General features: G+C 39.1%; 3 protein-coding genes and 1 pseudogene across 4 annotated transcripts; all 4 read right to left on the reverse strand.

The window, feature by feature from the left end:
- Nucleotides 1-270: 270 nt before the first annotated feature.
- On the reverse strand, nt 271-7,144 carry LOC104791184 (ubiquitin carboxyl-terminal hydrolase 26). Of its 2 annotated transcripts, none has more exons than XM_010517009.2 (15): nt 6,821-7,144; nt 6,430-6,542; nt 5,716-6,312; nt 5,307-5,562; nt 4,234-4,913; nt 3,866-3,974; nt 3,442-3,620; nt 2,907-3,191; nt 2,620-2,827; nt 2,260-2,331; nt 1,571-1,786; nt 1,059-1,322; nt 829-970; nt 584-748; nt 271-501 (listed from the first exon to the last, which is right to left on the reverse strand). In XM_010517009.2, exons 2-14 carry the CDS (start codon nt 6,507-6,509, stop codon nt 654-656), a joined length of 3,183 nt encoding a protein of 1,060 aa, XP_010515311.2. In that variant the 5' UTR covers nt 6,510-6,542; nt 6,821-7,144; the 3' UTR covers nt 271-501; nt 584-653. The 2 variants fall into 2 exon arrangements, with proteins under 2 accessions (XP_010515311.2, XP_010515312.2); XM_010517010.3 differs by having other exon boundaries at nt 271-498; nt 6,821-7,074.
- A 154-nt stretch (nt 7,145-7,298) lies between these two features.
- Nucleotides 7,299-9,613, reverse strand: LOC104791185 (uncharacterized). Its single transcript, XM_087453169.1, has 2 exons — nt 9,432-9,613; nt 7,299-9,297 (listed from the first exon to the last, which is right to left on the reverse strand). Exon 2 carries the CDS (start codon nt 9,260-9,262, stop codon nt 7,442-7,444), a length of 1,821 nt encoding a protein of 606 aa, XP_087309295.1. The 5' UTR covers nt 9,263-9,297; nt 9,432-9,613; the 3' UTR covers nt 7,299-7,441.
- Nucleotides 9,614-10,202: 589 nt separating this feature from the next.
- Nucleotides 10,203-11,249, reverse strand: LOC104699009 (putative B3 domain-containing protein At3g49610 pseudogene; annotated as a pseudogene).
- Nucleotides 11,250-13,184: 1,935 nt separating this feature from the next.
- LOC147942689 (uncharacterized) lies at nt 13,185-13,682 on the reverse strand. Its single transcript, XM_087456158.1, has one exon. It carries the CDS (start codon nt 13,680-13,682, stop codon nt 13,185-13,187), a length of 498 nt encoding a protein of 165 aa, XP_087312284.1.
- Between the last annotated feature and the right edge of the window lie 293 nt (nt 13,683-13,975).

A 13,975-nucleotide genomic window follows, 5' to 3' on the forward strand; every position in this document is an offset into this window, starting at 1 on the left:
TTGCTGATTGATCAGAGATATCCTTACTTTTCTTGTCAGTGACACCTGCTTAAGGATGAAACATGAAATACCAAAAATGCTGTAAACCGAGCTCACCCGAGAATTACTCGTTTTGTGACATATTGCAGAGTTCATCTATACTCTAGTGAACAAAAACACTAACGTCCGGATTCATGAGTTTGGTTCATATATACATATTAGATTATTAGGGCAAAAAGTCACTAGATGAGTAACACACACGGCTACTCTTTAGCTTCAACGAAAGAGAGAGAGTTTAAAACGCAATGCTCATTTAGATAAAGTATACACCTAAACACACACACAAAGTCAGCTTCGAATAGCCATCCACAATAAGCCTTTGAATCTACACAAATTCAGCTAGTGCAAGCTTTCTCCAAATCTTTGCGTTTGTTTTTTACACACAAAACAAAGCTCCAAAGCCTTGCTTGCCTTCACAAAAAACTGACCCAAAAAATGTCTCGTCTGTCTCCTGCACAACTACTGAGAAACACAAAAACATAAGACACCGCAGATATGAATAGATTATAGTTTCGATCAAAAGTAGCTCTTATGAGTTTTTTACCTCCTCTAGATGGTCCAATGACTCTTTCTCACACATTCTGTTTTTACACTTTGATCTCAAAATACAATTCCTAACAGGCTTTAGAAGAGATATCCCCAGTCAATAGCGTCCCTCGAAACCCTTCTTCGATATCTTGACCTCCCGTTTTCTTATCGCATAACTCATCTGTTGAAACATCAAGATGAACATTATTTTTCATGGACATCTCACTGACCAGACAGCAAAATAATGGTGAATTTGGTTACCAGCAATATCGCGGTGTTCATGCATCTCAGTATCTCTCACCCAAAGCTTGTCACCAGGGAATATGTTCATGTCTGCAAGGGTTGCAGATTCCTGATCAATCACTATTGTGCCTTTGTGAAGTTCCTGGTTTTCCTTCATCACCTGCATATATTATATAAACCCCGTTTTGTTGTGTATCTGCAAGTAATCTACTGAAACGAAAAAAACACTACGTCTTAAAGAATCTTACCCCAAATAATTCCCATATCATCATCTTTAATTGGTACACAGTCGTTGTTGCAGACACTTTCAGACTTGTCAGGTTTCCATAATTTGTTCTCCGAGATCGCTTTGAAGTACGCCGATCCACCTCAAAGCTGTTGTCAGATACCTCTAACATTGCTTTTGGAGCTTCCTTTCCACGCACAAGACAGACAAATACATCTCCCTCAGAGTAACTAAGTTTCTGCATCAACTCACAGCTTTCTCTCTCTCCTATGCATTCCTCACAAATCTAGCGAAAACAAAAGATCCTGTTAAATGTGAATCTATTCATGTAAGTCATACGATAATCAATGCGAATGCAACTAATCACAACTGCTTTTGAAAAAAACAGCATAACGTAACGCATCTAGACCAATGTGAAATGCTAAGCCAACATTGCCATTCAATAATATTTCACAAGCTCAAGATCTTGACAAAAACAAAAGGCTCGAGGTAAATATAACTGCTACATGTATTGGAACACAATAATGCATATACCTCTGGGGATGCCCTTAGAATAAGCTGTCGAGCATCGATGTCCATATTATCATCAGGAGAAGAATGCTTCTCAAGATCAATGACGTTTGGGGATGAACTTTGCTCTGTATTGTCACCAACCTCAATAAGAGCAGATACTCCATCCTCCATGAGCCCTCCCCACTCCTCACAGAAATATTTCCAATCAAGCTCAGAGATGATTGTCAGCTTGTCAGTCTAGAAAAAAGGTGCAAGAATACTAGGATTAGATCAAAGTCAGCATTCTCTATCTCAAATCTCTGTTTGAGACTAAAAACAGCCACAGAACACGAGAGGGGATGTAAACTGAATTGACAATCAAAATACAAATTTGTTGAATTCAGAACATGATTTCTTTTATATCTCTCAGTGAAACAGCAATCACACCACAGAACCACGGAACCAAACCATCAGAACTAGTAACAAGGGTATATTCTCCCAAGCTCTAAAACCAGTCCCAAAACACTCAGACACCTCCCCACACTTGATTAACCTCTTATTTATACTAACCTTCTACAGAAACAAGTTATTTATGTTCATGACAAGTGTTTGTTGAAGCCTCTCTGTGTTTTTGATGAACACTTATCAATTCCCCATTCCGATAATGGCTTACTGTTTCAAACGGTTTCAAAATAGATTGGGAATCATCTCACGGTATATGATGCACTTACAGATGGATTTTTCTGAAAAAATGAGCCACGTTTGCAGATAAGTTCAGGGAGCCTTTCAAGGAGGCGTGTGTGCTGAAACAAACAACCATAGGAACAAACCATTAGTTTTATGCTCAAAACTGAAAGTGCGAAGGTGATATAAGGCCTGCTGACAGCTTATATTTACCCGCGTTTCCTAACACATAGTAAAATAGTTTGCCCAAAAAAAAAAAAGTAAAATAGTTTTATGAGAGAAAACAGAGAAAGCGGTCAGGGAAACCGATTTAGATTTAAGCTTTTCTGTCCATATAGAGCTTTATCCCACTATATTCAACTACCAGAAAATTGGAAACCTACTCACTGCCGAGAAATGGATCTTACCTTCTTGCATTTGAGAGTATTAATGACTCCATCAAGACGTTCAGGCTCAGGAGCTGACGAACTATTTTTTCCAGTCATGTTAATATAGATTCTCCATTGCACTAGCCACGGAGATGGTAACAAGAAATATCGGCATTGCGGCGTTAATGGTGTACCCTTTCCCGTGGCTAGCTTCTCGTGATTTTGGCGTTGCTTGATCTTTAATGTTCTGTTGCATCAGATAGAAGGTAAGAAAATACTTAAAAGAGTATCACGACCAACAAAAATAATAACTAATCATGGTTTACCTTAGTGAATCCTCGAAGCAGGCAGTCTCAGAAAGTTCCTCTGTGCAGTGACAACATTGGCTGGAGTCCAAATGGAAGCTAGTACAATCCGCCGTAGCTTCTGGCATCAGTTTTAGAGCATCTTCCACGAGGAATGACCAGAAATTCTCTGGAACTAGAACTCTTTTGGCCCCTGGCGCTTGTTCTGGCATCAGCTTTCCATGATTGCACGTAATTGCATTTGTGGGCCCCGCATCTGCTTCAGTGGGAGCATCAAGGTTTTTCCTTTTAACCCATTGCTGCAACCTGGAAACATGCTATTACGCTTTAGGAGCTAGATATTTTAAAACTTAGATTCAGTGTAGTAGGTTAGCGTTAGTCTCAATAACATCTATTAAAGAACAAACTAATTGTGGAAACACCCCACAAAATAATAGTAATTATGTGGTACATAAATTAAAGGGCCATCTGCATATACATCAAGCTGTCAATACGCACAAAGAAGCAAAATGGTATTATCAGAAACCTATAACTTACAGGACACTGGGATACATACCATGCTTTAGAGATATAATACATTCCGTCCTCACACTTTCCCGAAAGAACATCACTTGCTATGCTTTTCATGAATGTTCTTCGATCCCTATAACTGTCAGACGAGACAACCATGCGAGCACCATCCATAAGGCAGTCCCTGCAGTAATCCCCTTTCCCTAACTTTGGTCCACCATTGAACTAAACGTAAGAGAAGATGATCCCATCAGAAAAGTTTTGAGATAAAAGTGTCGAAAAATCCAGCAAAGAGTTCTTGCACATGATACTTGAACAGAAATCTGTCCACTGGAATCTAGATACTATGAAATTGTCTAAAAAATGGTTAACGATGGCTGCTGATGCAAAACTTGAAAACAAGAAAATTTATGTCCTGAAAAAAGGTATGAAACTATCCCATGAGCCACACGACGTTTATAATTGCATACCTTTGATTCTAACTTGGCCCATGCAAGTTCAGATATGCGCTTCATGCAGTTTACTTTTGAGGCAAGAACTTTCCCATGGGAACACAGTAAAGGGGTGTTGTCCAAAGCGCTACATCATACAAGAACAAAAACAAGAACAAATAAAGGTGTGAATGTGATCTGATTTGCTAAATAGAAAGTCAGATAAAAGTTAGCTAACTTATTTGGTGTGGGGTACAAAAGTCGCTATCATATTCTAATAAATCATAGATGATGCAGCTGAACGATGTAATATTTTGTTGTAAATGCATCATCGTCTGTTAAAAGCAGTGCCATGGCACATGTATAGAGAATAACAACAAATACATGTACGAGAAAGCTTTACTTACGGAGGCCAAGTGGTATCAGCCCATAGACGAAGCCAATCTGTGGAGATCCAAAAGTATTGTTCTTCAAGTGACTGAACAGCAGCTTCTGAAAGTATTGTCCGTACTTCTTGCCTTCTTTCAGTCAAAGCATTCAATTCTTTTTCTTTTCTTAAATTAAACTGCTTGCAACTCTCAAGGAATACTGCATTCATGGTATTGATCCATTCATAAAGATGTAACGGAAGACCTTCAAGCTGTTGAACACTACCAACTTCTCCTTTACTTATGTCAATAGGATTTTCCCTTTGTCCTTCCTGATTTTCCTGTTTACCGCTTCTTAAACTATACATCAGCATATAAGCATCACTGGATGAGAAAACCTCTGACTGAATGAGATCTGTGGTATTCCCACTACTCGTCCCACCATTACTCTCGGGTTGTGGAGTGGAAGAAGAAGCTTCACTGAATGGACGCTTACCCAGTTCTGACACATGTTCATCATCAAATTCCCACCACAAGCCAGTCTTTTCATCTTTTATGTGTGCAACATAATGTCCGCTGTTCACAGCGCTTCCTTTGTGGATTAACACAGCAGAGAGATCGTATGTCAACTCATTTTGCAAAGACTCTGTCAATCTCGATTCCATATCCAGCACTTGAGGAAAGGAAAATGAGGAAGTGATTTTCTTCTTAGCTGTTGTCTGTTGAGATGATCAAGCCAAAGAAAAGGAGAAGTTTATGAAACTTTAACAAGGTATTATCTAAGATTAAATAGGACAGAAATGATGATTAGAGATAAGCATAAAAACATGCAAGCCTGTATCAGGAGAAGGAAAATGTATGAGAATTGACCATGAGTAAAATTTCGCAAAATTCAGTCAGCCAACGATAACATACAAGAACATCACCTCAGCACTTGTAACACACAAAGACATACAAGATGTAAAGATGCTTCTCGTTGATATAAAGTATGCAGGAATATGATTGGATTTTTATGCAAATCACAAGAAATGACTAGTAAGTAAAAAGGTGCAGATAATTTTATCTTCAAAATTGATTCACGAACCAAGGTATATTAAGATCGAGGAAACCACCTTAGGAAGGAAAACACATCGTTTAAGCTGAAAAGTGATAACTGGAGGTAGTGTCCGCAGCTTAATGCAGCGTGTGGCATCTACTCTAGCATTGCAGCTTCCACAAAAATATTGATTATCGCCATTGAGGTGCTCCAAGCTAAGGTAATCATTCAAACTAGCATCCAAAGTTTTGAGGCCCTTAATATTTAACTCAAGGGCATAAAAATCTTCCACTTTTGACGAAGCTTCGGAATCCCTTCCACATTTTGAGCACCTGCATGACAAGAAACAACAAATGACGATGACACCCGAAAAAATCACATATGAGTCATCACATTTGCACTTACATAACTCAGATGAAGATACTAATTTGCCTTAAAACCATATAAATCTTCTTAAACATATATAAAAATTAGCTCAATCTTACGTGGTCACATGCGAGACACTACCGCGGAAGAGATCTTGAACTATTGTTTGGGCTTTGAAAACTCCAGAATGGCGTAAGCAACGCTCAAGCAAAGAAAGAAGCAATGTCAAGAACTCATGGGTGTCCTGTTGAACCCCATTATCCAACTCCAACGTCTTCACAAAAGCATCTGAATCAACAAAAGCCTTTTTGCTAGCATGCAACTGCGCAAAAAGCCGAGCAATCTGATCCAAGACTGGATACTGCTTCAAGACATCAACCTCAACAGAAAAAACACCTTCCCGGAAAGCAGTATTCATGTAGAGACACTGAAGTATACTGTTGGCATAACAAGTAGCACCCAAATTGGTCAGACCAGCCGGTGTAGAGTCAGAATCACGGCGATCAAAGGTCGGATCTGGACCAAGAGACTGAATGATTTCAGACGTTTTCTGCCACAAACCCGATTTCCTGCTTCCGTTAACCGGTGGAACCAGCCCACAGAAGCAGTTGGGATTGTCACGAGCGTTAACACGACAACCTTGACAAACTGGCTTCCATATCATGAAAAGTTGGTTAATGTCATCATCAGTCACATCATTTGCCTCGTGAATTTTCCTGTACCAAAAAAAAAAAAACATTTTTTTAAGAAAAAGAAACAAGGAAAAATGCAAGCTTTTTACGAAAAGGCTTAATGTTGTGAAGAAGGTGGGTGGTTGTGTTATATAATTGTACCGGAGAATCTGAGAAGAAGGATCAACGGCGTCTGATGGTCTTTGTCTTTTGTTTTTGTTTCGGGTGTTAGGTCTACTCATTGTATCACCACCACCCAGTAACAATCGAAAACCCTAGAAAAACGAAAAACACAGCAAACATTATTTGATTTCCAATTCAACGAGAATTTCGAAACAAGAACAAGAAATTCATCTCGGCGTTTCAAGAAAATCAAAAAAACCCTAAATCAAAAATGCAAACTCCAGGAGATGAGAATCGCATCTAGGGTTAAAACGATTCAGGTCGAAACCCAGATCGATAAAGGAACAGTGATTATAAAATCACCCAAGAAATTACAACAACAACGAAACAAAGAGAGAGAGAGAGAGAGAGCGAAGAAGAGAAAAGTTACCTGAGAATTCAACGAGTTGATTAGCAAAGTAGAGAGCTTCTCTCAACAGAGCTCAAGCTTCTCCGTCTTCTTCAACTCCTTCGTCTTCTCTCCCTCAGCGAATTCTATTTTTTTTTTCCTCTTTAATTTCTTTTTTTTTTTTTTTTTTTGGTTCCCCCCAGTTGTGTTTCTCTCGTCCCGCGCTCTCTTATTTCAGATTATACATGTTAATGAAAAAAAAAGCTAAAACTCATCAATTAACTAAGATTTATATTACAATTATAGTAGATTTTATATCCCATATACATGAGATTTCATACCATAAACACTATCAAGCTAAACTTAGATATGTGCATTTAATGTCCTAATTAACTCTAAATTGACCAAAATTAACCAGATCGAGCCAGGTGTTGTGTGAGAGATTTGGTTCATCCAAATCTGTGACACCCTTTTGACCAACAACATGTAAACCTTAATTAACGTCTCAGTGATCGAACAATTTGACCAACATGTAACCTTAATTAACGTCTCGCAAGCAAAAAAAAAAAAACAAGGATTATGTTTGTGAAACAAACCCATTAAAACCACAACAAACATTTTTAAGAAACTTTAAAGACACATGTAAGAGATGAAACAGAATCATCAAGCTCTATCACCATAGGAGGATCTCTTGCTGCCACTTGATCTGCCATCATCATAACGACTTCGACCCCTGTTCGAGTATTCACGCTCTCTGCTTACTCTATCATCATCTTCATCTTCCTTCGCACGCCTTCCGTCACCTCTAAACCTGTCCTCCTTATCACCTCTGTACCTATCTCTGCCACGCTTATAGTCTTCCTCATCCTCCTCACGTCTCTGTCTGTATCTACCCCTGTCATCATCTCCTTTATCGCTGTCTTCTTCCTCGATGGCTCGACCTCTATACCTATCCTCTTTTTCAATTGTTCCATGTCTCTTAACAGCATCATCACTTCTATACCTGTCCCTCCCATTGTTATTGTAGTCATCATCCTCCTCTCTTATGTGTCTCCTTCCTCGTTGGTAACTTTCATCCTTTAGCTTCCTCCTGTTTTCATACTCAGCCTCACTGTCATCAGAGTCTTTAGCAACTTTCTTGCCACGTGAATCACTTATGGACTCGTCTTTGCCATGCCTTGACACAGCGTCTTCCTCGTCTTTTTTCTGGCTCATTCCTGCACTGTAAGCTTCTACTTTACTGCGCAACTGTTTCTTGTTCTCATACTCAGTCTCACTGTCATCCGAGTCTCTTGCAGCTTTCTTGCCACCAGTACCATCTCTATAACTGTCTTTTGAACGACTGAACTCCAAGTCTTCCTCATCTCTTTTCTGCTTTTGTCCTCCACGGTAAGCTTCTTCTTTCTTTCGCAGTGGTTGTTTATCATCCTCTGACTCAGGCTCACTAACATCAGAATCATGCCTCTTTCGTCCAGCTCTGCTTTTTTCATCAATTTTATCCCTTACTTCTTTAGAACCAGATCGGTTGGAGGGCCGACTCTTTTTGTGAGACTTTCTAAGTTTCTTGCTGTCATCACTCTCAACTTCTTCAGAATCAGAAGAGACACTTCTTTTGCTTCTACTGCGTTTCTTTGTAGCCTTCTTCCTTCTTCTCTTCTTTCCATCATCACTGTCAGAGTCACACTCAGAATCAGAATCAGAGCTGCTAGAGTCACTTTCACTATCACTTTCTTGTTTACGACCCTTAGCCTTCTTCTTAGAGCGCCTTCTGCGGTCTCGTCCATGTTCATCAGACTCATCTGATGAATCACGATGTCTTCTCTTCTTGCTCTCCTTTTTCTTGTGACGCTTCACTTCAACCATCTCATCATCACCGCGCTGCTTCTTGCTTTCCTTAACCTTACCATCCTTCTCATCTAAATCCTCATCAAGCTTCTTCCTCCCACTATCTCGGTCCAAAAACGAATGTTGCCGCCTCTCTTTCAATCTACCTTCATAAGCCTCAGGTGCTGGCTCATCATCAATAATACCCTCTTCAGCCACCTGTTGCTGATCAGGCAAACCCAATGCAGCTCGAAACGCTTCCATCTGCTTCTCTTTCCTCGCAGCAACCTGATGAGTTTGAGTATCAGAAATCTTCGAGTCGCCAGTCCCATCACTCTCTTCATTAGAAGCAGCAGCAGCTTCAAGATTCAACCTAGCTTCCTCAAGCTTCTGAGCAATCTCAGCATCAGAATAACCCTGATCAGCAAGCTTATCCTCAAGAATAGCAAGCTTAAGATGAATCTGACGCTTACGGTCATGCTCAAGGATAGCTTTATTGGGTTTCTTAGATAAACCAGCAGTACCTTGGTCATCCTCAAACCCTTTACCACCATTAGCAGGCTTACCACCAGTTCTAGGCCTCACAAAGAACTTGTTCGTCTGAACATAACCATTGGTTCCTGATCCTCTTGCGGTCTGTAACCCTATTCCGTTGTACATCTTCGAATTCTAAAATCAAATCACCTTTGCGAACCCTAAAACGAAAAAAAAACGCGAAGATAATTTGGGTTTCAGATTCAAATCGAAAGATCTATCGATACGAAGTAACCCTAATCGAAACTAATCACAGCATAATACCAAACAAAATCTAAAAGATAACAGATCTTACCAAGTGTTGTGTATGAGAGAAGATGAGAATCGTCCGCCGATGCGTGCTCCAGAGACACAGACGAAGACGACGAACGATGATGATAGAGAGAGTGTCTCTCAGATCAAAACGGGCGGAGAGGTTTAACTATATTTCTCTACCCAAATATGGGCTTAGGTTTCATATGGGCTTAGGCCCAATATGGTTATAGCTATTTTAATTTGGTAGCTATTTATTAGTTTTATCTCTAGAAGTCTATAGAACTGGAGAGATTGGATTACACAATAGTTACATTATCTCTAGAAGTCTAACTTTAAATTTGGTGTCATTTCATGTTAAGAACTATTGGTTTATGAACTTATTGTTTTGTGTTTGGATTTGTCATTTCTTTTTATTGAACTCAATATGGTACGATGAAGTTGGATTTTTTTTTTGATGATTAGTGATTACAATCAATTTGTTTAGCTTGGTAGTTTGGGTGTAAACCGAACCCGATGGGTGTTTACCCGAACCCGACCCGAAATCTAAAAATACCTGAATGGATCTTATAATTCTAAACCCGAAAACCCGAAATACCCAACCCGAAACCTGATAGGGTACCCGAACGCCCACCCCTAGTTACAACTTCCCAAATGCATGTATAAAAGGCGTTTGGCAACAAAAATTGTTCCTGAGGATTTTTGATCGTATGAGCACAATTGAAGGAATCTACCTAAAACACTTACACGAGCGGATCAGTTATTGATGCAGTAACTAAAGTAGACCAAACCAGAGAAGGCGAAGTTACTAATAAGTAAAAGAAAAATCAAAACACCTTAAATAAACACTTGCAAGAATGTTAATACTACTACTAGACCAAAATCGTCTACTCTGTCTAAGGAAAAAGAACCAAATCAACCAAGTTAAAATGGTTTCAAACATTGTAATGAAACATATCAGCAGGGATTTAAAAAAGAACGAGCTACTCTGTATCAAGTGCAAAGCAGAGGACTCCACGGCACCTGAAAGTCCAAAGACGAATCTTGTCTCCGGCTTTCAATCTGTTACCCTTAACAACGTCGTTCCAACCCCGGTTCAAAGTGTAGTTCAAGGTTCCTTTTAGATAGTCTTTCTTCTTCTTCATCACCCATATCTTAATACGTAAATCCCACTGTTCCGACCTTTGATTCACGAGAATCGTTCCGAGACCATTCCATATGGCTTGAGACTCTGCATGAGTCAAGAAGTCGTTTCTTATTAACTGCTGGAAAGGTATTAAGAGACGGCTCTTTCCTGGCTCGACGTCACTCGGGGTCAGAGGCTTCTTATAGATCAGCCTGATCGGTCCTTCCGCTCCCTTCATCTCTCTCATCACATCGAGAAGCCACTCTGGCGTCTCTCTATCCTGCCACGGCACGCTTCTTGCGCTTTCTGTTCTCCGTGTCCTCCGACTCAGCCGTGTCGAGGAAGAGCGATGATAAACAAGTAGAAACCCTAGTAAGTTTTTCATGGTTTCGTATGTAACTCTTACCAAAAAAATATATTCAGCGAAGACCTTGGTTTTTGGGGGAGATGATCCAAGAGGCTCTCCTCGCTATCTGCAAGAAGACGACGTTCATCTTCTTCACATGATATACATGCCAGCTCCTCCAAACGATAGAAAAGCGACGACTTTGTTTTACTCGGCTTCTTCACCAAAGACGACGACCTTGTTTCTCTCCGTCTCCGGAATACAATTTTCTCGCTTTCTTCTACTTCTTCCTCACAGTCATCATTTGCTTTCTCTGCAAGACGACGACGTTCCTTTGCGTCACATATTATACCCACTGCAGCCAGCAAAATGTCGAAAGCATCAGTCATCTCCTTCCCCACAGCGGCGTGATTGAACCGAAATAGAGAAAAAGAAACTGAGAGAAAGAGAAGAAATGATAATGCCTCTCTTTGCCCTACGTTAGAACGTTAGGGTTTTTGGTTTATATAATTTTTTTTTGTTTGAGTTTCGTCGGTGATCAGTAACTAATTGTATCTCATTTTCAATTTAGATACATGGGGGGGGGGGGGGGGGGGAGGGATAAACTAGCTAGAGTTATTGAGTAATCAGATACCTTGAATATTTAGAGAAGATTCTTTTTCAACATCTAATCAAAAGGATATGTACAAGTATTAATATATAAAGGTTATTAAGATTATATATATATATATATATATATATATACCTTAAATCTTTTTGATGATAAATCATAGAAAATCTCATAGGATCTATCTAAATAAACTTATAAGTCTAGTTTAATTTATATATTTATATTTCATTTTAAAGAGGATAAGTATACTACAATAATGAGTCAAACTAATTTAAGTATCTAATTATATAGTTTTTACTCTATATCTTCAAATCTAATATAATGTGTTGATAAGCTTATCTTCTTCGAGTAGTTCAATACAGTAATGATGGACTATCATCGGGATGGTAATTGGCTGTATTTTCTCATGTTGGGATCATTACGACGACTTAAACTCATATCCTCTTTCAAATATCTCAATTCGATTTTTAAAAAGTTTAAATGGAATTATTTACGGATTTATAATTGGTGAGTCAAGTTTATATGATTTTTTTTCTAGATCAGATAAAAAAATAAATAGCATCACACGATAACAGAGAATAACAGCTAAACGGCCGGCCCGTAGGTGTATGACGCCTAAAGCACACCAAAAAATGGTGCCCCTTAACCCAACTATTTTTTTCTAATTAGAATGAGATGATTCTATTTAATGAAAAAAACAGAGAAAGAACAGAGGAAAACACATAAAACACTACAATATTTCTAGTATAATCAGTTAACCACTTACGATTGCTAAAGTTTACTGATTTCAATATCAAATTATACACCAAAAATGCAAGCAATAAACAAAACAACACATCATCAAATAGAAATAGTTAGTGGAGAGTAAATCTACTTGAATGTTAAAATAGAAGTTAGTGTAAGTGCGTGAACGTTTTAACTTGTAACAAATTATCTAAACTTGATCGCAAGTTAGTCTATGGATCACGATGACATCCATGACAAATTAACTTGTAAACTAGTTCAATTGCTATAATTAATCATATAATCTTTATATTATATAAATACTACAATATAAAGAAATTTAGATAGAACAGAATATTATGGATTAATATAAAATAGAAAAAACATAAATGTGGGGCTAGTTTGAACCCCTTACATGAGACTAAAAATCAAAAAAAAAAAAGCCACTACACTAAAGGAAGTTTTTCTTGATTTGATGCCCCTAAAATCTATCTAATATTTGGGGCCTAAAGCTCTTGCTTCATTGGCTTTAGGTCAAGGCCGGCACTAAACCACACAACTTCTGCGAGTATTTAGAGGGTGCGTAAGTTAATTGTAACATTAAAATAAGGAATGAAATAAACCTATTCCAGGACCTCACCGAGAGATCTAGTAATAGAGAATACAGAGCTGAAAGATGATCAAAGGGAAAAAGTAATCACCTTAAAGGACTGAATCCGAATGATGGGAGCAAGCGTAAGAGTGCCGCAATAGGATGAATGAGAGAGAGAGAAGGAGATAAGACAATACTCATTTATTAGGTTTTTCCAGAAATGACAATGTATGCCTTACATACTGTTTCTTTGGAATACAAACCGGTACCAAATTAAATAAACCAAAAGCATAAACCGCAACACATTAAAATGTATCCGTTGGCATAAAATAGGATAGAAATGGGATAGAAATGGAATATTCCTGTCACAATACTTCCCTCTTCAGAGCATCCTTGTCCTCAAGGATCAAAGGTAGGATACTTGTTGATGAAGTCTTGGTAGAACTCCCAGGTAGCTGCTTCAGGTGTTGAACCTTTCCAATGGACCAAAACCTTGGTTATTGCTTTGTTTCGGGAATTGATCATCTTCTTGTCCAGTATGGCCTCTGGTTCTTTAGCATTACCGATATCCAGCAGGTATTGAGTTAGCAGTGGGGCATCTGTTGGAGGGTTTGGGCAGAGCTTCAGTTGGCTAACATGGAAGACATCATGAATAGCTGATCCGGGAGGAAGTTTCAGCTTGTATGCGACCGAACCGACCCTGTCCACAATCTTGAAAGGTCCGTAGAACCGTGGAGATATTTTGTGTTGGACGTTCTTTGCCTTAAGGGAATTTTGGCGATAGGGTTGCAGTTTAAGGTAGACGTGATCTCCTATCTTGAATTCTCTGTCGGATCTATGGGAATTTGCTGCTTGCTTCATCTTGTTTTGGGCTCTGAGCAAGTGAAACTTGAGCATGTTAATCACTTCCTCTCGCTTCTGGAGGCCGTGGTCGACCACAATAGAAGAGCTTTCACCGGGTAGGTAAGGGAGATGAAGAGGGGGTGGTTGACTTTACACTACCTCGAATGGTGTGGACCTTATTGCGGTGTGGTAAGTGGTGTTGTACCACCATTCCGCGAGAGGGAGCCATTTACTCCAAGTTTGTGGTGCTTCCGACACCATGCAGTGAAGGTATGTTTCCAAAGTTTTGTTGGTGATCTCTGTTTGACCGTCGGTCTGAGGGTGGTAAGATGTCGAGAACTGAAGAT

Source organism: Camelina sativa, chromosome 6 (genome assembly GCF_030686135.1).
Source record: "Camelina sativa cultivar CO46 ecotype springtype chromosome 6, ASM3068613v1".
NCBI lineage: Eukaryota > Viridiplantae > Streptophyta > Magnoliopsida > Brassicales > Brassicaceae > Camelina > Camelina sativa.

What these genes read in the sequence shown, in the direction of transcription:
- LOC104791185 (XM_087453169.1), bottom strand. Translation starts at nt 9,262, where the DNA reads ATGTACAACGGAATAGGGTTACAGACCGCAAGAGGATCAGGAACCAAT.
- LOC104791184 (XM_010517009.2), bottom strand. Translation starts at nt 6,509, where the DNA reads ATGAGTAGACCTAACACCCGAAACAAAAACAAAAGACAAAGACCATCA. An exon ending in GATGTGTTTTCCTTCCTAAG is followed by an intron (nt 4,914 to 5,306) that starts GTGGTTTCCTCG and finishes TCATCTCAACAG; the next exon opens with ACAACAGCTAAGAAGAAAAT. An exon ending in TGAACACCGCGATATTGCTG is followed by an intron (nt 749 to 828) that starts GTAACCAAATTC and finishes ATGTTTCAACAG; the next exon opens with ATGAGTTATGCGATAAGAAA.
- LOC147942689 (XM_087456158.1), bottom strand. Translation starts at nt 13,682, where the DNA reads ATGCTCAAGTTTCACTTGCTCAGAGCCCAAAACAAGATGAAGCAAGCA.